Source organism: Amaranthus tricolor, chromosome 7 (genome assembly GCF_026212465.1).
Source record: "Amaranthus tricolor cultivar Red isolate AtriRed21 chromosome 7, ASM2621246v1, whole genome shotgun sequence".
NCBI lineage: Eukaryota > Viridiplantae > Streptophyta > Magnoliopsida > Caryophyllales > Amaranthaceae > Amaranthus > Amaranthus tricolor.
In genome coordinates, this window is record NC_080053.1 from 17262672 (window position 1) to 17288090 (window position 25419).

At 29.1% G+C, this 25419-nt stretch overlaps 1 protein-coding gene across 1 annotated transcript; it reads left to right on the top strand.

Moving 5' to 3' along the window:
- Positions 1-18176: 18176 nt before the first annotated feature.
- Positions 18177-21556, top strand: LOC130818562 (uncharacterized). The gene is made up of 2 exons (XM_057684727.1): positions 18177-18233; positions 20852-21556. The coding sequence occupies exons 1-2, from the start codon at positions 18177-18179 to the stop codon at positions 21554-21556; spliced, it is 762 nt and encodes a 253-aa protein (XP_057540710.1).
- Positions 21557-25419: the final 3863 nt, after the last annotated feature.

Below are 25419 nucleotides of genomic sequence, written 5' to 3' on the forward strand. Positions count from 1 at the left end.
CTACTCATCTTCCTCTTTCAAACTCCATTTGTGGTTTTCAATCTCCATCTCCCTCTTTCAAACTCCATTATTGTTTATTCTCTGTTTATCTTCTTCAATATTTGCAAAACCATCAAAATTATGTATTTATACTTTATCATTTTCCTTTTTAAAGCTTTCATTTTTTTTTGATTGATTATATTATATATTAGTTGGAATGATATCTTTTTTTTTTAAATTAAGCTTCATCAATGGTATAAATAGTAATGTTGAATAAGACAACAATGTCTACTGTTTGGAAGAAATTAATAAAAGAAATTGTGGTTATAACATAATATATTGGGAGTTATAACATAATATATTTGTAATTAAAACATGATATATTTGGGGTTATAACCATATTTAGAGCTATAACATAATATAGTTTGGGTTATAGCAAAATATATAATTGCGGTTATAACGTAATAGGTTTGGGTTTATAACTATATATATTTGTGATATAATACTACAAACTTGATATTATAATAATACAAGCAAATATATTATGTTATAAAACCTCAAATACATTAAATTTTAATTCCAAATATATTGAGTTATAATCCAAATATATTATGTTATAACGACAAATATATTCTTTTATAACCCTAAATATATTTTGTTATAACCCCAAATATATTATTTTAACCCCAAATCAAAAAAATTAGCCATAATTATCATCTTCAACTTTATTGTTTTCCACCATTGATGAACCTTGATTTTTTTAACAAAATTAAAAAATCTGATTTATTACTAAATGATGTTTTATTTTGCTTGAAAATAGGCAGTTATTCAAAAAATTTTTTATCTTCAAAAAAGAAAGCAGTTTTCTACTATTGCGTAATTATATTTTAACTTTTATTTATTCATAAAGACATGCATTAATCTTTCTTTTTATATTTAATTTTTCAAACGTTTTATTGAAAAGGGGAATAAAAGTTTTCACAATTCTTGATGGAAAAAACTAAACATAAATTCTTATGAGAGACGGTTTTTTTGTTGGGCTGATTCATTATATATTTTGTAAAATATTACAAATAGACATTAAAAATGATGTGAATAAACATTAAATTTAAAATACGTTTTTCAGAAAATGTCTTAAAAGATAGCCGAAAACATGAAAAAAAGGGGCAAGGGAAGGTAAGAGATGAAATACTTCACTATATTTGCTTTGGTAAATGAAATAAAGCACATTGATTAAAAAAAAAACAAAAAAATAACACAGAGAGAAAGAGAGAGAGATATGAATGAAGTATTAAAAAAGGACGCACATGGTTGCATGTGCATATGTGAGAATAATGATTTATGGGTCTATCTGCACATGCTTTAAACAGTCAACCCAAACAAAATTATAAAACCTCTTTATTCCCTCCCTTCTTACTTCAACTATTGTGACTTGTGAGTTACTCAGTACACAATAAACATAATTGTCTTCTTTAATTAATGTTTCTTGTTTAATTTAACGCACTGTGTAATATTTTTACCCAATTTTCTGTAATATGTTTGAATTTTGTCTGTCCTTTAAATTTTGCTATTTTTTTTAATTTATGTTATAAGATTTGGTATATTTTTATTTTTATTATGACTTAGTATTTCTTTGATTTTAATTTACACATCTAAAATTATACTTTTATATTATTTTAACATTTAATTTCTCTCACATTTTCATAAATCACCCTTTTTTTTCAAATATTTTTATTTATTTTCTTAATTGCTTATAAAATTTTGTTCTTGTAGCAAATATCATGGATACTAAAGTTATATAAGTAATATAATTGTCCTTTCTCTTAATTTAGTTTATTTACCTGATGTTTGAATTTGACTTATTATTTATTTTGATTCATATTAAAACTTCTAAATGAAATAAAAAAGGTTAAATAATAATTAATAAGAGTAGAAAAAATTAACTCTCATGATGGCCGGTTTATTTTATGAGTTTAGCATGATTTAGCATTTAAGTTGTGCATAATACAAAGATTATATACCTAGGTTTTAAATGTATTTTTTTTATTATGAATACTAGTCACTCTCCCTTTTGGCCAACAAATCTAAGCAAAGCTTATTTTGATATATACTTGATTAATAGATCATCCACTCATATGAATTTTGTATTTATGAGACTAAGAAAATAATTGTGCGCTAATAAAAAATAGAAAATCTTTAAATTTTATTCAAGATATGAATTTTGATGACGGAATTTTGCATTTTACAGCCGAAACTCAAACTGTGTAATGTCTTTCTAATTTTACAATCAATTTGAAAATGATTATTAAAATAACATTATTTTAAGCATTCAACTACATTCATAATAAAATATTAAATATTAATTATATATATAGCAGTTAGTGTATCCATTTTAATTTGTCATTCTTCACCGATGACATTACCGGTAGGAGATGAGAATAAAACTAAAATGTATATTACCACGTGATTACCCCACTCTTAAACCTAATAAAAACTTACCAATTGGCTAAATGTTTCACTATATTTACTACTTCCTCCGTTTCCAAATGTTTTTTCCGTTTACTAGTTTTCAAAGTAAATTTTGAGCCTTAGTATCTTTTAATTACGCATCATAAAAAACTATAGAAAATATGTAATAAAAAAGTATACATTAAGATGAATCTAACGAAATCTCACATGGATATATTTTATCATCTATATATATCTTAAAAATCTTAATCAAATTTCTCTTTCCAAAGTAGAATATTCTAAACGGAAAGAACATTAGGAAACGGAGAAAATATATGACTTGTATACTCATAATTCATCCAAAGCTTTTTAAAAGTGCAATATAATCTTATCATCTTATTATAATTTATAGTTTTATGAAATTAAATATATTTGAAATAAATAATTAATCAAGGCAAAAATAGTTGTTATTTTAAAATTCTACAGAATTTTACAAATTCTTAGAACAGTTGCATGGTTTATTATAAAATTCTTAAAACAATCGAGTTATTCACATGTTCACTATTAATAACCATAAATAAGCGAACTCCTAAATTGTTTCTAGTTTTTTTTTTCTCAAGAAGAATTTGTGATTTTTGTATGCCTATGTTAAAATAATAATAATAATAATAATAATAATAATAATAATAATAATAATAATAATAAATTATATAGTGATCAACAACATAGCGATTAGAAAGGAATTAGTTAGTTATTTTCAATATAATTTAATATTTATTTGTTATTTTTTCATTCACTTAAGAAGGTCAAAATGACATGTACAAGGAAATTAGTTACTTTTTTTTTTATTATTTTTTGTCACTTAAAGAGGGTCAAAAAGTAAATTAAAAAAATATTATTGTTCTTATTTTTTTATTATATGATTCGCTTAATTAAGGAAGGTCAGAAATGAGAAAAATTATGTAACAACTTAGGTGAATAGTAGTAAATACTTAGTTACTTTTTATTTATTTTATTTTATTATTATTTTATTCACTTAAGCAATATGAAAATGAAAAAAATAATATTATTCAAGAACTTAGACGTATGAGAAATTATTTAGTTTGGAAAAAAAAAAAATCATTTAATGAAGAGTTATTTGCTGATACCAAAATCAAACAAACTTTTTACTTAAAATAGAGCAAGGTTGGCGAAGACAGAAGGCAGTTGGCGGTTGGGCCTTTAGAGTTTTGGATATATTTGTCCATAAACGTCAACTGACAATATGGTCTATTATTGTGAGTTAACACACGTGTTAGCTACCTCCTCACTCCTAAAATAAGTGGCTGCAGCCTGCAGGAAGGAACTACTCCAAGTATGAATCTAAGGGATAATGCCTTTTAAAACTTTTTTATTTTCAATCCTTGATTCGTCTATTTTTTCGGTACAAACTTAGCTCCGGAATAGGGATCCACCTATATTTAGTTATCCAACAAATACTTTTACTATTACATACTCTATCTGTTCTGAAATAGTTGCATCTAATTCTGACATATTTTGTGGAAAAATTTTACTATTAGTTGCAAGTATAATAAAATAAAAGTCGTATACTACACTCTATTTATAACACAAATTCTTGTGAGAGACGGTCTCTTTGAGAGATCATCTCTAACTAGGCTGATCCATTATATATTTTTTAAAATATTATAAGTAGACATTAAAACTAATATAAGTAGACATTTAAGATATTGAAAATAGGCATTAAGGATACAATAAGTAAGCATTAAGGATAATATAAATAGGCATTAAGAATACGTTAAATAGACATTAATCTTTAATGGGTTGGACTTGAGAATGGTCTCTCAAGAGACTAACTGTATTTATAATGTGTGTACATGATGTAACCCCCATAGGTCCTCGAGTTCGAAGATTGAATGCTACTCATGTCCTTTTCATACAAAATATAAGATATTTCACTTGAACTTGTGATTTATTGTCACACTTACTCTTATACTATGTCAAGAAATGCATTTGACTAGTAATTAAACTTATAATTAATGCTGAAATCTAATGTAGTTAGCTATATGCTAGCTAAGCACTGTTGTTTATGTCACGATCATTTTTGGTGGTACAATTACTATGTTTTTTGCTGCCAAATCCTTATTTTTCGCCACCTTTTCCATTTTATTGTCACCTCTATTTTAAATTAATTTAATAAAATAATGTAAATGCCCTTGAACTTAAAAATTTTAAAACTTCTATAAAACACTTCAAACTCACTCAATAACACTTTAATCACTTCAAAAAACACAAAATCTACACATAAAATTAATCGGAGCTAAAGTGCGACTGAACCTTAAAGGAGTCGTTAAAAAAAAATCGAGGTAATTTCTATTTTAATGTAATTCAAAATTAAAAAAAAAATAAATTACGAGTCGCACAAAAAGTGCGACTGAACCTAGGAGCAGTCGCACAAAAAGTGCAACTAAACCTAGGTCCAATCGCACTTTTTGTGCGACTCCTCCTAGGTTCAGTCGCACTTTTTGTGCAACTCGTAATTTTTTTTTTCGAATTTTGAAATTCCTTTTGTTTATTTAATTTATTTTTTAAGTTATTATTATTTAATAAATATTGTAATAAATTATTTTATTTTAATATATTATTATATTATGATAATATTATTATAATAATTAGTTTTGAATTTAAAATACATATATAAAATAAAATAAATTAAAATAACATAAATAATTAATTTAAGTAAACACAAAAATATATATAAATATATAATAAAATAAAATAATTTACTATAATATTTGATAAATAATAATAACTTAAAAAATAATTATAATAAATAAAAAGAATTAATTTTTCAAAAAAAATAAAAAAAAAATTTCCAGAACCCCGGCTGGACCTAGGTCGAGTCGCACTTTTTGTGTGACTCAGCCTAGGTCCAGTCGCACTTTTGCGTGACTCTCCCTAGGTCTGGTCGCACATTTTATGCGATTGGAGGGGGTTCTGGAATTTTTTTTTTTTTGAAAAATTTCGAATCGATTAATTACTTACCGAATCATTATCATGCTCGTTTTAGTTCGCCATTGTTATTCAATGTACACTTCTAGCTTGTTTAAGTTAACATAGTGTTTTTAGAAAGATTTAGAGACATGTTATAATTTTTGAGTTTGAAAATTATGCAGGGGCAATTTTGAAAATTCATTATATATAAGGTGGCGATAAAATGAAAAAAATGACGATATTTAGTAATACTGTGCTGCTGCTGGGACAATTTAAACGTTTGGTGGGCTAAATACGTAACATTTATAACACTACTCGTGGGGTTTTGATGGGTATGTATAAATTTGTGATTGATCATAATTTTTTCCTTAAAAAATGTAATTATTGATAGCAATTACTAATACTAAAACTACTTGATGAATTTCTAATTTATATGAAATGGTATATACTATATATCAATAAGGACAAAGAGATGCATTTAAAAAGTGGTGAGTCTTATTCATACATAGGAAATGAGACGATGTAAAAAATTACTTAAGTTAATCTTTTAAATTCAAATTTCTCTAATTGTGGACAAATATTTTTTAAAAAACTTTTCATGCTAACCCTCAACTTTCAAATTAAAATAAAACATGGGCAAATCAACGATTAATAAAACAATATAAAACTAAGTTAAGATAAGCTCATAATAAAATGATTAGCAGTTTTTGTAACACCCGAATTTTTTATATCCTTTACAATCTTATACAAAATCAAAATCGCAAAGGACGGAAGGATATTTGAGTGTTACAGCCTTACTTGTACCTATGTTCACCATGCAAATAATATAAAATATATTAGATTTAAGAATGATATTAAAAGCATAGTAAATTTAGAATAACAGAGGAATTTATTGCTTTAGCCAATAACAACTTTCACTAATTATAATCGATACAATTTATCAAATCTAAGAAATAAAAAATTATAAATATAGTGAAATCATTATTATTTAATGAATAAATTAATTTCAACCATAATTAATTATAACATACTCTTATTAAATTTAGTGAGTAGATTACAAAATAAGACTAGATACCAAAAGAGAAAGAAAATCAATTTTGGGTGATGAGAAAAGAAAGGAAAAGGACAAAAAAAAGAAGAAAGTAGGTATCCAAAGTTTGCCACCTTAAGTAGAAGCAAAAATGGACCAAATATTGAAAAAGTGGGAAGAAGCAAAAACATACAAGAGCCATGTGATACGACTTTGAAATTATAGTCACATGCAATGCAACCCCAATATGCGTGGCTTTAGCTGCCCTAAATAGCGGTCAGTGCCCTTAAAATTGTAGGGCCATTCAAGCACATGATAATATGATATTGGGACTATACAAGTATAAAACATTATGAAAGTAGGTCCCAATTTCTTATTTTGGCTTCTTATAATTATGCAAAATACCATTACCAAAATCCTTCACCCAATTTCTTTTAATTAAAGGAATAGAGAATTAGAGACCCCCTTTTTCTACTTTCAATATTTCCATATTACTTTTTCCCTATTATTCGCGATTTGTACCCCCAAAATATCTTGTTACCTCTAAATTGCATGTTTTTTTTTGTCGTAATAATAAGTGTTAAGGGTGATTTAAGGTTTTTTGATGGAATTCGAGTTTAGGATTTCTATAATGTTTTATCAACTAAAGTAGTTAGTAGCTAAGTACGCACTCGTGCCGAAATATAAGTTGAAAACTTATTAATTTTATTAATATTAATTTATTCTTCATATTGAATTTCATATGGTGAATCTCTAGTTATATATCAATCTTATTTTGGTGAATAAGAAACAAAAAATATTTAACCTCAATTACGACCTTGTAGTAATTCAATTGCAGTTGCTTTTAAAATCAACTACCACAATCATGTAATCTCAACTGTTTAATATTCAAAAATTAAATCTGATTCATTCAATTTATTTATTATTTAAAATATGATTAAATATGCAAATTAAAAAATTTATAAAAATAGCAAATGACTTCCAATTAAATATCTTTTGTTACATAAAAAGTAAATATTTTTATTTATCAAAAACTCTCAAACTTAAAACTTAATGTTTAAGTTTTATATATATTTATCGAAAATTTTTCCAAAATAATCCAACCCTTTAATGATGTCCCTATAATAATCCCAACTTTTGATCAAACAAAAATAATCCAAAGTATATGAGGTGTTTGATAAGGGAAAAATTATCTAGAATAATTCAACCTTTTTTTTTGATTTTCCTACAATAATCTTACCTATTGGTTAAACTTGAATAATCCCAACTTTATAGTGTATTTGCCTAGAGTAAGTTTGGGTGACTCAATGACCTGCTATAGCAGATAATTTACTAAAAAAGTAAACCAAAAATTAATGTAAAATTAGATAAAAAATTTTCAAATTTACATAAAAAATTCTAAATAATTAAAAAAATTAAAAAATTTCAAACTATTTTTTAAAATTTTTTTTGACATTTGATATTACTTTATTTTTCTTTAAAAAAAAAACTTGCTATAACAAGTCATTCAACTACTGTGTTTACTCTAGCAAAATACCCTTAAAGTTTAGTCATGGTTAATCAATAGGTGGAATTATTGTAGGAAAACCATGAAAAGGTTGGATCATTCTAGGTAATTTTTCTTTGCTAAGAATGCACCAAGGTAATCTCTTACCTATACAACAAGTCTGAAAACGACGATGTATTAGAGTTCGAACAATGTGTTTCAAACTCCAATATTGCCAAGATCGAGTGTATGAGGTTTTGTGACAAACAAATTACGCTATCAATAATATCGATGTTTGTAGGAGAAAATAAAGCAATAAACGACACAAAGATTTAACGAGGTTCACCCAACTAAGGCTACGTCCTCCGGTGTGTAGTATCTCTTATATTATCAAAAGGGGTTCAAAGAACTCTCAAATATGGAGAATTACAATAGAGAAGAGATATAGGCTAGTGTTTGGCTTGGGGTATATTTGTGGATGATGACAATGTGATTGAGAGCTCTCTATTTATAGGAGAGATCTCACTAAGTAACATTAAGTACATTAAACCTATGAATAAATGATAATGAAACATCCCCAAGTACTTGAAGAGTCAAAACAGCATCCTAGGAGCCCTTTGCACTTCTTCAATAAGTCCCATAACTCTCACACTTCATTACCTTATTAATCCATACTTAATCACCATCATAAATCAATCATCAAAACTTAACTTAATACACCCACATTAACACATTCATGGGATTCCATCCCAAAGGTCACACATGAATGCACCTCATCAAATGTGCACTCAAGTCACACCAATCACAACAAAGTCATTTTGCATTAAAAAAATTAAGAGTAAATACAAAATTAACTTATAAAAAAATTTAAAAATTTAAAAATTAAAAAACATTAAAAAATGAAATTAAGTAAGATTATTTTTTGATTTTAACTTTTAATGTTAATGTTTTTAGATTTTTAGATTTATTTTTCTTTTCTTGTAGCAATTAACCTGTTAAAATCGGTCACTATTTGGCAACAATATTCTTAGATAAGTGACTCTAAAGTCGGGATTATTCATAGTTAATTAAAAATTGGGATTATTGTAGGAAAATCAATAAAAAGTTGGATTATTTCAGATAATTTTTTATATATATTTAATTAAATTTATTATAATTGCCTTCCGCATAGATCAAATTAAGAGCCTCCTCTAATACCCCCATTGATAGGTTGAGCATGCTTATATAAACTGACCTAATGATTTACATCTGACATGCATCTCTAAATAAACTTCACCCAGTTGAATGGAAACAAGGATTTTATTTGGTTCTAAGGTTTCACTCAATTACCTATGAAACTAAGAGGGGTTAAGGTCAATTAAAGTCAATTCACTCGCTAAGAAGTTGCGTGAATTTTGTTGAAGTAATTGTGACTTGAGTGCACAAACCAAGTCTATGTATTGATGTGTTTATAGAGATGTGAAATCCTATAGGTGAATTAAGTGAGTGACTTAAAGTGTGTGTGCTTAAGATGATGATTAAATGCATGGAGTTATCGGTGTATTGATGGAGTCTTAAACTTAAGATGTAATGATAATATTTAAGTGAATGGTTAATGCACTTAATGAGGAGTTTAGCAGGCCAAGAATCAGATTCTGTTTGAGGTGCCTTTGAACAAGGCACTAAGAGTATATGTATTGCCTTGAACGAGCAAACAATTCAGAACAAAATCGAAGGTCCCAAAAGCATGTGCTTGAATGAGCACACTAACTGCTCGAACGAGCATAGTGTGCTGCTGCATCCAGTGAGTTTCTAAACTACACATGCCTACTCGACCGCACAACAGGCTAGCTCGAACAAGCAGGGTTAACAGCAGGCCTAGGATTTTGTTTTTGATCTTTTTATATGCTTGGAGTTGTTTATTATGCAAGTACTCATAGCTTTAAGTATGGAATCTGATTAATTTAATGAGCGCAATAAATAGAGAGCTTATGTGCTCATTGTTAATCATCAAACACAAACCAGAATTTTCAACCCCTTAAACGAAACCAGAATCGTGAAGGAAGAGAGGAAATTCGGGTGTTACATAAAAAGAAAAGGAAAATAATTGAAATAAACGCTAAAGATTATTTAAAAAGGTGAGTAAGTGGAAATTTCGGCAGCATCTCTGCTGAAAACTGAGGATGTGACAAGAATATATAATTGGATTACATAACTATAACAATCTAAGGCCTTTAATGCCTTCAAGAATATGTCACGACGGAAAGAATCATCGTCGGCTTCTCAAATCATCAACTCTAATGAGGATCGTGGTTCCAGTGTTAACGTATTGATCTGACGGATATTAAAGGAGTATTCTCAATACTATACATCCAAAAACTACGCAGCAGAACTATGGATCATACAAGGAGTCACATGGCTCCATACAAAAGAAATTATACAACCCCAAAAGAAAACTTTACAAGTAATATAGAAGCTACAAGCATTGGACAATATGTACACAATTGTTACGATCGTACTCCGCTCTTTCCCCCAATGCAAAGCAAAAGAAGCTCCTATACCTGTCATGTCAAGCTATGATCCCCCTGCTGCTCAACATAATGACCATAGTCAGATGTGTCATAGCAGGAACATCATAGAGAGTCATGAGCAACCAACAACAAACACATACACGTCAGTAATGAATAAACTTATAACAATTAGAGTCATTGAAAAAAACTATAGATAACGATATAGTATGACAATAGCGAGTCTACTCATTTGTCTAAACACCTCTATTTACTCATAATTTTCTCTTTCAAACTACTAATCTCTTGAAGTATATCCAAGGGTAGTGGATCTTTTCTCTATTCATGGCATAGTGACATGGCCATGGGCGTTATCGGCCACCCGACGCCCATGGCAAAGTATGAGCTCATGCCCCCTCCAGCTGACCCTCTCGGGTCCTACCTTCGGGAAAAACTAACACACTGGGGTACTGAACCAGTGAATTAGAGGCCACCATATTGGCGTTTGCAAGGCCCGCATGGTAACACCTCGGTCAAGGGGCGGTATCGGCCACCCGGCGCCCAATGACCTAAGCATGCTCATACCCCCCTTACGGTGGTCCCGTCGAACCTCACCTAGGGGACTACTAAATCAACCGGACATAATCCAGTTGAGTCACGCCAATAAATCATAAATCAAGGCTCAATATGTAGTAAATCACTTCGATACCACACACAACCATGGTGCGTTCTCTACTATTTAGAAATCTGTTCTCATAGTCTTCATTCTACTTGCCTATATCACTATTATGACTATACACTAGCATAGTTTACTTTCTGGCGCTCTATAATTCTAATACGATGCATATAATCATGAAATATGGATAATACTTTGAAACAATGAATATGATAATTAATTACTGCGTGTACGTACCTGTAAGCGTCACTGCATGACACAAGTTACAAAAATCACCCAACTAAGGGTCTACTTTCCTCTTATAAACTAGGAACCTATACAAGGTAGGAATAGAACTTATAAGTTCTCTTAACTACTTGTCTCCACTTAAGAGCATCTAGCATCTACAACAAGCTATCATCACCCATTCAAAGTAGCTTCCACTTATTATAACGCGTACTAAACCAATTCACATTACTCAATCTATATTTGTTTATAAGTTGTAACATTAACTCAACAATTGAATAAGCTTTTACAACCACTAAACCAAGGATCAAATAAGCTTTCACAACAACAAAGTGTGCGTTAATACCATTTCTTTAAACCTATGGGACTCTAGTAACAACCCTATCACCATATCATGTCATCAACAAATAACACTTGTACAACAACACTAATACCAATAACTTGAATAATGTTGATGTTAGAGATAACCTCAAGTTGTCGTATAACTCACTACAACATACAAAATTACTCACGATGGCAAAGAACACGAGAAGAAACATTTGCACTAATAATTAGCAACAATAATAACAATAGTTTCTTTCGACTTCCACAACGATAAAATTTAACTATAATAGCCACGATCGTAACATAATTAACTAGCAATAATACTCAATAACATAAACAATAACCACCATCTTTTTTTAACAATACAAGTGACAATTAACACCCACATTTGGGACTAATAACTTCAACCATCTATTCTACATTTATCAGCATTCACAATATAATCACGTATTCAAATCTATATATATATATATATATATATATATATATATATATATATATATATATATATATATATATATATATATATATATATATATATATATATATATATATATATATATATATATATATATATATATATATATATATATATATATATATATATATATATATATATATATATATATATATATATATATATATATATATATATATATATATATATATATATATATATATATATATATATATATATATATATATATATATATATATATAAGTTAACATTTAAATCCGTATATGAAAGAAATTTATTAAAACTAATTCGGAAATAATTAAATAATAATTGTAAAATCTTTAAAAAATATTAAAATATTAAATAATTACATCATTAAAATCTCGGGTTGTTACAGTTAAAAATCAATTTGTGTAAATAATTTAATTAATTTGATATTTAATAATGACAAACATATATTCAATTATTAATTGAGGGAACGAGAACGTCAATAGGCTGAGGCTTTACTCCTGTCCCTACTTCATCAAGAGGCCGTCACCCAAAATAATATAAGGCCAGCTGAGTAGCCTTTGGTAACCCTAGTGTGCATACCCCTCCTACTAGAATCACAACAAATAGAAAGAAGACCATAATCAGATCAAGTATTAGAAATAAAACATGTCGGCAGTTATACTTACCAAACAGGACAACCTATTCATCATCACCCTTTTACATGGATCACAAAAAATATTAAAGCTTCATTTTCCTCATTTTCAAATCAATTGATTTAGTATATTTTAATAATTAGTAGTGGACTTACAATCACGTAATCAAGCACATATCAAACATTATTTGATTATAAATTTTTTCCACAAGTACATATCTCAAGAATATCCAATTGTAATATCATTGTCCAAAACACTTTTTAACAACAATTGGTGGCAACAAGAATTAATATCATGAATATTTTCTTTCAAAATTTAACCGTTTTTAATTCGTCATTAAAATAATAATATAAATTTCATCAAAATAATTATATTATAAATTAAACCTTTAACGAAAATAGTAGTGCATTTAATATAATTTAAGTAATAAGTATATAAAATATAATATAAAACAAAATCACACATTTCATTTAAAAATATTAATTATCACTTAGCACATAATGCTAACAGGATAAACCTAATTGGATAGACATTGAGAATTATCTTGTAAAGCGAGCCTACAATATAAATGTAAACTCCTATTAGTCTTCACCTATGAATCCGACGTCTACATAATAAAAGAATATATCTCAAACTAATACCCAAATCGACCCACCAAAAAATAAATAAAAAAAAAGAGAGTAAAATTAAAAATAGAATCGTAATTTCCAATAAAAAAACAAAATAAAAAAAATTGTAAAATTGAAAATAGAATCGTAATTTCCAATAAGAAAACAAAATTAATACTTCCTCTTATTCATCACAAGTGTCTCATTTACTTTATGCACTCTATCAAATGCATTTATTCAATCCTAAATATCTCTAATTGTGCATAATAAAATATTATGAAAAGTTGATATGAATAAATCTTGCATTGAGACAAATCAAACCAGATCTCACTTGACTATGTTTTAACTTATAGATTAACAATAAAATACAAATTAAGAGTAAGAGATGAATAGTGTCCAAAAAACAAATAAAACACTTGTGGTGAATAGAAGGGAGTATATAGTAAAGATAAGAAAATCAAGAAAAAATGGAAAGACGAAGAAAAAGTTAAACAATTAAAAGTTATATAAAAGATTAAATAAAAGAAAAAGGATATTGGACGATTGAAATTGATATTCTTTTTTTTTAATAAAGTAAATTTCTATTTATTTTTTATTAACTTATCTTATTTTATTTTATAATGTTTTTTAAAAAGATATCGGATATTACATACACTCCTCCTTAAAAGAATAGTTCATCCTCGAACTTAAAGTTAAAATACTGAAATACTAAAGAATATTGGACGATTTGATAGTCGAGAAATAAATAATGGATGTAAAGAAAAAATGCTAATGCGAGAAAAAAAAAGGGTTAGAAACACTAGTGGAAAAAACCTTAATTGCTGCAGTTTTTTTGGCCACTATATGCTGTCGTTTGACTCCAAGCATTAGAGACACTAATGGAAAAAACCGCAGCATTTAGCTCTTATTTTTTTTGCTTCATTTTTCAATATATTTTATGCTGCGTCTCATACAAATCACAGCATATGTCACACAACACTTAACGTTTTTTTCCACTAGTGAAAGAAAGGAAAAAAAAAAAACTGATAATGGTGAAAAGAAAATGAAAAATAATATCTTCAATTTATAGAGATAGAAGAATGTAGGTTAAGGAGAAGTTCAAGGAATAGTATGATAGGGAATGAATATACAGGCAAAAGTGAGAGGTTAGGAAAAAGGGAATCACGTAACAATTTTGGGTTTTAACAATTTTTTTTTCAAATCAGTAAATAAAAATCCAATTTAGTTTTATTGGAAAATCTTAATTTTTATATTAAATATATTTATTACTGTTATTTTTTTGAATAATATCTAGATATTACAAGGAAGGTCAAAGTCAAGAGTGCCTAACAAAAATTAGATTTACAACCATTATAAGCTTAAAGACCATATCAAAAAACATTGTTGGAAATGGAAAAAAATTCGAGTGGTGAGGGGGTTAGGGATGGAACTAGCAATGCCGATGGTAGTTACGTTAAAGATAGTGATGATGGTGGTGTCTTAGTAGCCACACATGGGTATAAGGATGGAGATGAGTGGATTCTTGACTCGGGTTGTTCATTCCATATGATACCCGACAAGACTTTCTTCGGTACATATAAGAGTATAGATGGGGGAAACGTGACCATGAGAAACAAGACAACTTGTAAGGTAGTTGGGGTTGGGAGTGTGCAAATAAGGATGTTTGATGGAATGTTAAAAACTTAGTCAAATGTGAGGCATGTTTCGAGTTTGAAAAAGAATCTTATTTCCTTGAATACTCTTAATAAGAACGGGTGTAGAATCACTTGTGAAGGTGGAGTTAAGAAGGTTGCTAAAGGGCCAGTAGTGGTGATATAGGGGAAGATGAATGGGGGTATGTCTGCTCTTGAAGGTTCAACTATCTTTGGCTCGGCGAATGTATGTTTCCATAAACATAATATCCCATCTTGATACTAAACATTAGCATTTGAGGCTTGGTTACATGGGTGAAAGAGGTATGTATGAACTTTCGAAACAAGGTTTAATTGATGGCAAGAAGTTTAGAAACCTTAAGTTTTGCGAACAATGTGTTTATGGGAAACACAAGAGGATTAGTTTCAAACCCGATATACACAACACCAAGGAAATTCCTGACTATATTCATTTCGATTTGTGGGGGCCTTCAAGAAATCCCTACTTGGTGGTTGTAATTACCTTTTAACATTCATTGATGGTTTTTCAAGAAACGTTTGGTGTTACTTTATTAAACATAAAAATGAGGTATTTGATGTTTTCTTAGAATGGAAGAAAATAATATAGAAAAAGATCGGTAGGAGTATTAAGACCTTGAGAACCGATGATGGTCCTGAATTTGTTGATGGAAGGTATTGTGAGGCATAAAACTTGTGTGGGAAGACCACAACAAAATGATGTTAAGGAGAGGACAAATAAGACATTGCTAGAAAGGGCACATAGCATGTTAAACAAAGCAAAATTCGAGAAGCACTTTAAGGCTGAAGCGGTGGCTACGACATGTTATTTGATCAATTGCTCACCTCATATCGCTTTGAAATTCAAGTCACCATAAGAAGTGTGGTACAACACTCCAGTAAATATTCATGTAAATGATGGAAAGATAGAACTTAGGGCTAGAAAATGTATTTTTATGGGATATGGAGTCAATGTAAAGAGGTATAGGATGTGGTGTGAAGGGTCAAAGAGAATAATTACTTCTAGAGATGTTGTATTAGATGAAAATAACATGCTAGTTTCTAGTGTAGAAAAGCCCTTAAATGATGATGTAAATAATCCCAGTGATGCACAAGAGGAGGTTCAACCTCCCAATAATGAAGAAGAAAAATATGATGATGATGTTCAACAAAGATCGCCTCATTTGTCCACTAAAGGCAAAAGAGGAAGATCGTGGCTCCAAAAAGGTACATTGAAGAGTGTGATTATGTTGCAAATGCTCTCAACATTGCTAGTGATTTCGAAGGGTCTGATGAACCAAGTACGTACAAGGAGGCAATGGCCTCAAATGACTCAAGCAAGTGGTTGATAGCCTTTTGGCAAGAGATGGAATTTCTTGCCAAGTATGAAACTTGGGATATCGTTAAAGCACCAACAAAAAAAAGAAGATTTTAGATGCAAGTGAATATTCAAGAGGAATGAAAGTCCTAATGGTGTTGCCGCCATCTACAAAGGTCGCTTGCAAAGGGATACTCTCAAATTGAAGGTGTTGATTTTTATGAGGTATTCTCACAGGTGGGGAAGTACTCTTCTATAAGGGCACTATTAGCTTTGGTGGCGATGGAGGATATAGAGTTACATCAATTGGATGTGAAAACGGAGTTTCTTCATGTTGACCTTGAAGAAGACATTTTTATGAAGCAATCGAAATGTTTTGAGGTCACTAGTAAGGAAGATCATGTGTATAGATTGAAAAGATTATTGTATGAGTTAACGCAATTGCCAAGGAAATGGTACAAGAGGTTCGATTCTTTTATGATTTCACATGATTTTACTAAAAGTTCTTATGATAGTTGCGTTTAATTTATCTTAAGAATCTTGAGAATGATTCTTTGTTATATTTGCTCATGTATGTTGATTATATGCTAGTTACATGTGATACCTTGTTTGAGGTGGAGAACATAAAAGAGTTGCTTTTAAGTGAGTTTGATATAAAGAATCTTGGTGAAGCCAAGAAAATACTTGGGATGGAGATTATGAGAGATCGGTTTAAGGATGTCTTATACCTTAGTCAAAGGAGGTATATTGAGAAATTGTGCAATACTTCTCTATGGGTGATGCTAAAGGTTTGTCTACTTCACTTGCCTCTCATTTTTAAATTGTCTAAGAAATTGTGTCCAAACAAAAAAAGAAGAAGGGCAAATGGTAAGAATTCCATACACTAGTGCCGTTGGTAATGTAATGTATGTTAAGGTATGTTCTAGGCCTGATATAGCTCATGCGGTGAGTTTGGAATGTAGATATATCTCTAATTCGGGGAAGAGACATTGGGAGGCACGAAAGTGGTTGTTGAGGTATTTGAAAAGCGCTTCTAATGTTTGTCTCATGTATGGGAAGGATTCAAGTAAGCTTATCGGATTTTTTGACTCGAGCTATGATGATGATTTGGATGCTAGAATGTCCACTAGTGGATTTGCCTTTACCTTGGTTGGATCGGTAGTGAGTAGGCAATCATCACTTCAAGAAGTATTGCTCTTTCAACAACCAAGGCGGAGTACATAGCCATAGCCGAGTCATTCAATGAAGTAAAGTGGCTTGAAGGTTTAGTTGGTGAGATGTGAAACAAGGTGTATTCGACAATTGTTTATTGTGATAGTCAAAATTGAATTCATTTGGTTAGGAATCAAAATACATTTCATAGAAGGTCTAAACACAATGAAATAAAATACAACTTTATTCGAGATGAAGTTGAGCACAAAAGAGTGGATTTAGTGAAAATTGATGCTAAAGAAAACCCCACCGACATGATGACTACCAACAACTTTATTCGAGATGAAGTTGAGCACAAAAGAGTGGATTTCGTTATAGAGAGATGAACTCAAACCTTATGATGACCCTGTTGCATTTTGTCTTAATATCTTATAACTAGTTTGTTATTTAATGGCTAATAAAAATGTGACACAAAGATCTTTAGCAATACCCCAAACCAACCTATTATCAAAGAGAGTGAGGAGCGCCTTGGCATTGTTGATGCTAATGATGTTTCTCATCTTAAACTAATATACACTAAAAGTGGTCAATAGGATTTTATGAATAAAGAGTTTAAGGAGATGTGGTCATCGTGAAATGGAGGATAAAGAGTGTGAAGTTGCTGAAGCCAAAAGCAAAGAAGCCGAATAAGAGGGAGAAGACAATGGAAGAGAAGTTTAGGTTGAGATTAAGGCCACAGAGTTTGTTGGAGATTCACGTGGTACATATAATTTTAAGATGATGGTTAGTAAATAAAAAGAGGCCAGTTCATAATAACAATATAATGTATTGTAGGTCATTTTGATGAGCATAATCACGTGAACTTAGGTCCCAAACTCAAATATCCATTAAGTTTTATTGTATAATATTTATCTAATTGTGGAATAACTTATGTTTATATTGATTGTAATTATAACGTAATTGCAAGTAGATGGAGGTAAATGAGAGATCAAAACTTCAAAGAAAGTAAAAAGAGGTGTAGGGGATGATGAAGGTGTGGGACCCGTTAGGGCTGAAGGGGTGGTGGCAGTGAAAAGGGGAAAGTGAGGGGGAAGCCATAGGGAGGGGACACCAAAATTAATTACCCCAATGATATATATATTATAAAAATTAAAAAAAAAAATTACTTTTAAATGTTCTTACAAAAAGAAATTAAAAAATCAAATTATTCATAATTAATCAATAGTTAGAATTAATTTTGAAAAATTAAAGAAAAATTGCTTTATTCTTGGAATTTTTCTCAATATTATATAAAATAGTAATTCAAAGTATTGAATTTATTGAATTACACGATAGTATTGGTAAGTGTTATGCTTGATTGATATGTTGGAAAATAATTGTCAAATATTCTAAACCCTTTTCTCAAAAAAACTTACAATGTGGTGATATTGACTTGGATTAACCTAGCAACACTAGTATACAATAAAGATGAGTGTTAATTAACAATAAACTCACCCAACAATTAAATGTATCTTCTCAATATAAACTGTAACTTATTGTATTATCTTCTTGAAATAAACCCTAAAATGATTAATAAGTCTATTTTGAAAAAATATATATATATATATATATATATATATATATATATATATATATATATATATATATATATTATATAATTTTATATATATATATATATATATATATATATATATATATATATATATATATATATATATATATATATATATATATATAATAGTTGAGTTTAATTTGAGTTTATTGATAGTTTAGTTTATTTGGAATACGTGATCAAGGATTTTGTTTATTTGTAACACTTTTTACCTAATATAAATCACTAAAATTAATATTTTTATACTCCCTACTATTCAACTTATTAGTCTCATTTACTTTTTTTCATATTTGTCGAGGCAATATCTTACCCTTAATATCTCTGCCTAAATATATTCTCGTGCCAAGCACGGTTTATGAATTATTTAAATAAAAAATTACTAATTTCCATGTGTAATTAAGTTATATATGACTCCTAAATCAAATTGAAATTATAAATTGATTTGTTTTAAAAACTGTAAAAGTATTATTATTAGATTTAGGGGTGTTTAAAACCGAATACCGGGTCAACCCAGATCCGGAAATCCGGGTATCCAGATTTTCGAATACCTAAAAACGCGATCCGGGCCGAATTCGAATACCCAGTTTTATTAGAATGGTTTTTTTTTTTTTTGTCTTTTTTCGTTCAACCATACGTTTGTTTATCGCAATTATAATTTAGAATATTTTTTTTTATGTAAAATTCAAATACTAACTCTCTAAAAATATTTAACTTAATTAGTCATATAAGATTAATGAAGAAAATTAAAGAATAATATTATTGTTCATTGGTTTAAATAAGAACAATCATAAAATTCAAATACTAACTCTCTAAAAATATTTAACCCAAGGTTAGCTTAAGAGATACCATCATCATTTTATTTATGAAAAAAGTAAAAATAAATAAATAAAATCGGATACTAGATATTCGGTTTCTAAAAATACGTGACCCGGATCCGGATCCGGTATCCGGTTCTAAAATCAGGTACCCGATCCGGATTATCCGATTTGTGAAAATCGAGTAAATTATCCGGTTTTGAAAACTGGATAATCCGGATCGGATATTTCGGATCGGATTTTTTATGTAACACCCCTAGTTAGATTGAGATATATATTACTAATATATATAAAAGATAATCATAAAATCATGCGCTAAACAATATAAATTATAAATAATTACATAAAAATAATAGTAGAAAATTTCAACACATAAAAAATAATATAAATAATAATTTAAATGTTTAATGTCTTTGTTAAACCTTAAAATAAGTTATCAACCTAAAGAACATATGCCCTTCATTCCTTAAATCAGTTCTAATTTGTCATTTTTGGGTGTTTTATTTGTTGTTAAATAAAAAATCTTTCTATTTATGTCATAAATTTTGAACAAAACTAACCTTATTTATCCTCATTTTAATATTTTAACAATGCTTATGGTCCCCACATAGCTTCAACTAATTCAATTTTAACATTTTATATTCTTTATGGTCCTTATATATTTTCCACTAACTTTATAAAAACATGTTTTAGTTGTTGTGGTCTCCATACTTTTTCCATTAACTTTCATTTCATATTTTTTTAATCTTTGTGGTCCTCACTTTTTCTCCATTAAATTATCATTCAATAAAATAATATTTCTAATATCTAAAAGATTCTACTTTTCTTAACTCCCGTGAACATTCCTTGTGGAAACTTAATTAAGGAACGGAGGGAGTATTTTGTTTTACTACAATAATTAATATATAACCTAATTTATTTATTTATGTGTTATAAGTTTGTCAAACATAGGTGATAGAATTATTGAGGAAGAAAATCGTAAAGAAGAATGTCGAGTCCAAGGGAAAGATCATGTGGGGAAGACTCAAAGGGGATATGGTCATAATCCTGTCAAGCAAGATAAGTTTATTGGGCTTTCCAAGTCAGTCAGAGGATGCGAAAGAAATATGGGTGAACATGGCAAAAAACGTTAGAACAGTGGCAAAAGAGACCTTGGGGGTGTCGTCGGGTAAACCAAAAGTGTTCAAAGAGTCGTGGTGGTGGAACGATGAGGTGGAGAAAAAGATAAAGGATAAAAACAAGAGATTTAAGGATCTTATGGCATGCACGGAAGATGAGGATATGATAGAAAAGAGAGTGGGCTATAAAGAAGAAAAGCAGGTGGCAAAGCAAGCGGTAACGGAGGCAAAAAACCGTGGTTATGAGGACTTGTATCGAAAGCTTGACACCAAAGAGGGGGAGAAGCAGATTTTTAAGTTGGCAAGGACTAGGTCCAGGCAGCGGCAAGACTTAGAGGCAGTGAAATACATTAAGGATGAGGGTGGACGAGTCCTCTTGAGACAAGAGGACATCAAAACCAGATGGCTACAGTATTTCTCTCAGCTACTCAATAATGAGTCTTGGGGGCCAAAGGAGACGGATAATCAAATTTATAACGTCCAAAGACCACTGGAATATGGGTCAACAAGTGATATTACCACAAGAGAAGTAAGATAAGCTCTCAAAAAGATGGGGAGAACAAAGATAGTCGGGCCAGATAACACCTAATTGAGGTGTGGAGGGGTTTAGGAGAAGAGGGCATTAATTGGCTAACTAACATCTTTAATATTATTTTGTTGACACATAAGATGCTGGAAGAATGGAGGGATAGCACACTAATACCTCTGTTTAAAAACAAAAGCGATGCGCAAGTATGCGGGAACTATAAAGGTATCATACTTTTAAGCCACACAATGAAATTGTGGGAAAGAGTAATAGAGAAGATAATTAGACAAGAAACGGGGATTAGAGAGAACAATTCGATTTTATACCAGGAAGGTCAACCATTGAGAAAATTCATGTTTTGAGGAGACTAATGGAGAAATATAGGAAGTGAAAGAAATATCTGCATATGGTATTCATTGACCTGGAGAAAGCATATGATAGCATACCACGACGTGTCATATGGGATAGCCTCAAGGCTAGAGTTATTTGTTCAGTGTACATTGAGGCTATACGGAATATTATGACAGAGTTTCGACTAACTTTCAAACACCGGTGGGGATAACAGAGCCTTTTTCGGTTAAAGTTGGACTACATCAGGGATTGGCTCTAAGCCCTTTCATTTTTACTGTCATTATGGAAGAGATTTCTAAATCTATTTGGGAGACGGTACCGTGGTGCATGCTATTCGCTGATGACATATGCTGGTAGTAGAAACTAGAGAAGAGGTTAGTAACAAATTGGATGAGCGGAGTGAAGCTTTAGAAGGTAAAGAGTTGCGCATTATTCGTACGAAGACCGAGTATTTACGCTGTGACTTTAGTGGGACAGCACTGGTAGGTGAACCATAGGTGTCCATTGATGAAGCAGTTGTTATAAAAACGACCAAATACAACTATTTAGGATCGATCATTCAAAGGGATGGGGAGAGTGATGGAGATGTAAACCATCGTATACAAGCGGGTTGGCTCAAGTGGCGAGCAGCCACCGCGGTGCTATGTGATAGGAAATTTTCAAGCAAGTTAAAAGGAAAATTCTATCGGGCGGCAATCAGACCTGCTCTGCTATATGGGACCGAATGTTGGCCTGTAAAAATGGTTTTTGAACAAAAGATGGAAGTTACAAAAATGCGTATGCTGAGGTGGATGTGTGGGCACACATTGATGGATCGAATTAGGAACCAAGAGTTTAGGGAGAAACTAGGGGTAGCCCCTATTTTTGGAAAAATGCGGGAAAATGGATTGAGATGGTTTGGACATGTGCATAGAAAGATGATGATGATGATGATGAGGTGATAGAATTATTATTTGAAATTTATTTCAGCGACATCTTTTCCCTATTATTTACTTACATAATTAATGTATAATCTATTTAATTTGTGTAGTTTCTTTAATATAGCCATTAAGTTGTATATGATTATCTATAAAAAAAACTATTTTAAAATTATTTTCTTTTCTTGATTTATTACAAAGATTATTTTAATGAAAATAAATTTTTTACATAAATAATTAATATATTAACTGATGATTATCCATTGTAATTAAAAGATATACTACATATCTTAATTGATTGTATATGATTAAAAAATTAGTAAATAAGATATAGTTTTAAAATCTTTTGTAATAATCTAACAAATCTAATTAGAAAGATATTACATGATATGCTAAAAAAATATTTGCCTAATAAGAACATGAAAAGAGGGGGAAAATTTTTATTGTGAATTCGGCATGTGTCCTAATTGCTTTTTCATTAGTATATTGTATAGATAGATTTTTCTTGATTAAAATTTATAAAAGTTTGATATTAATAATCCCTACATTGAAACGAATGAAACAAGATTCCACTTGACTATATTTTAACTTATAGATTCAGAATAAAATATAATACCAGATAGATTCCCGTGTAAAACATGGATGCTATAAATATTTACTGATATGAATAATGATATTATTTTATAAATTCAACATATTTACAACATAAACTTAATTATTAAATCTTTGTATTTTCTATGATATTATCATTATCAAAGTGAATAACAATTTATTATACATCAATTTTAAAACATATACTCATAGTAATTATTGATAATTAAGACAAATAAATTTTAAAATTCATTAACAATAATAAATAGGAGGAAGGATTTAGTTGAAAAAAATAGTCAAATTAGTTTGCTTATTCATTATGTGATAATAATTTATTATCTAAGTTAAAATAAAAATATAGTATTTTCTAGGTTTATATAAGGAAATATAGTATTTTCATAGATCTCACATGTAGTTATAGTTCATCAATAATATTACATGTTTTAAAGAGTTCATTATTTCCTTAAATATCAAAAGTTTCCCTGTTAACGATAGAAAAAAGGCGAAAAAATTTTTAATGACAGTGTGACACGTGTCTCAAGTTGTTTCTTCATTAGTATATTTTATTGATTATTGATTATTTATTATTGATTAAGAGTGATAAGTAAATAGTAACCCAAAAGTAAATGGGGCTAATAGAAAGAATAGAGTATGAAATATTTCATACTAACCAAAAGCCATATACATTATGATAATAAATTTGCATGATTGTTGTTAATAAAAATGCATATATAGTAAGTAAACGTAATTTTTATGAGTCCTTTCGTCAAAACAAATTGATAAAATCTACTCTTTCCAATTCATTAGTAATGTCTCATTTACTTTATACACTATATTCAATGCACTTATTTAATTTTTAATATCTCTAGTTGTGCATAATTAAAAATTATATAAAGTTAATATGAATAATTCTTGCATTGAGACGAATCAAACAAAATTTTACTTGGCTATGTTTTAACTTATAAATTAATAATAAAATATAAATTAAGAGTAGGAGATAAATAGTATTTAAAAGGCAAATAGAACATTACTTAAGAATTGGAGAGAGTACATAATTAGTAGTTACCTGTACTAACAAAAATGTTGCCAAGCAATTATAAAACTATTTCAGTTTGTACTTATTTTGCAAAGAATGATTAGTGTTTCTATTTATTCCAAGAAAAATTAAAATTTTGCGATTTTTTTAAAAAAATTGATCGTAACAATGACTCATTGGCCTAGACTAATTTTATGTAATAATTAACTCAAAATATTCCCTAATACTAGAATAATTCTCTCATGATAATTTAAAGTTTTATTAACCTTTTCAAAATGCACATATATTATGTAAAACTAAGGATTATTAGACAAGAATACTACTTATAATAGTAGGGTATTTTCTGAGCTAGTCAATAATAAGATTTATCTTAATCTTAAGCTACAAAAGATGGAATTATTATAGTTTTACTTTCTCTGTTTTATTTTACTTAACGCGTAATTCTTATCATTTTTATCTTAAACTACAGTTAACTAAAATTATAAAAACTTTTATATTATGAAAGTATGCGATTATATGATTCAAACAAGAACCTATTTGACTATATATTTCTTCTTAAACATTAGCCGTTATATATAAAATAAGCTTAAAAAATAAATAGTACTCCTTAGTACTTCCTTCGTTCCTTAATTACGTTCCCACAATGCTCACGTGAAGTAAGAAAAATAAAATCTTTTAGATAGTGGATATATTATTTTATTGAATATTAAATTTGATGGGGGAAAAGTGAGGATAATAAACATTAAAAACTATTAAAAGATAAGTAGTGGAAAAATATAGAAATCTCAACTAATAAAAAAATATTTTTATAAAGTTAGTGGGAAACATGTGAGAACCATAAGGAATATATAAAAATGTTAAAATGAAGTTAGTAAAGGATATGTGAGGACTATAAGTATTGTTTATAAAAATTTCTGATATAAATATAAAAAGATTTTTTATTGGAACACTAAATGGAACGCCCTAAATGGCAAATGAAA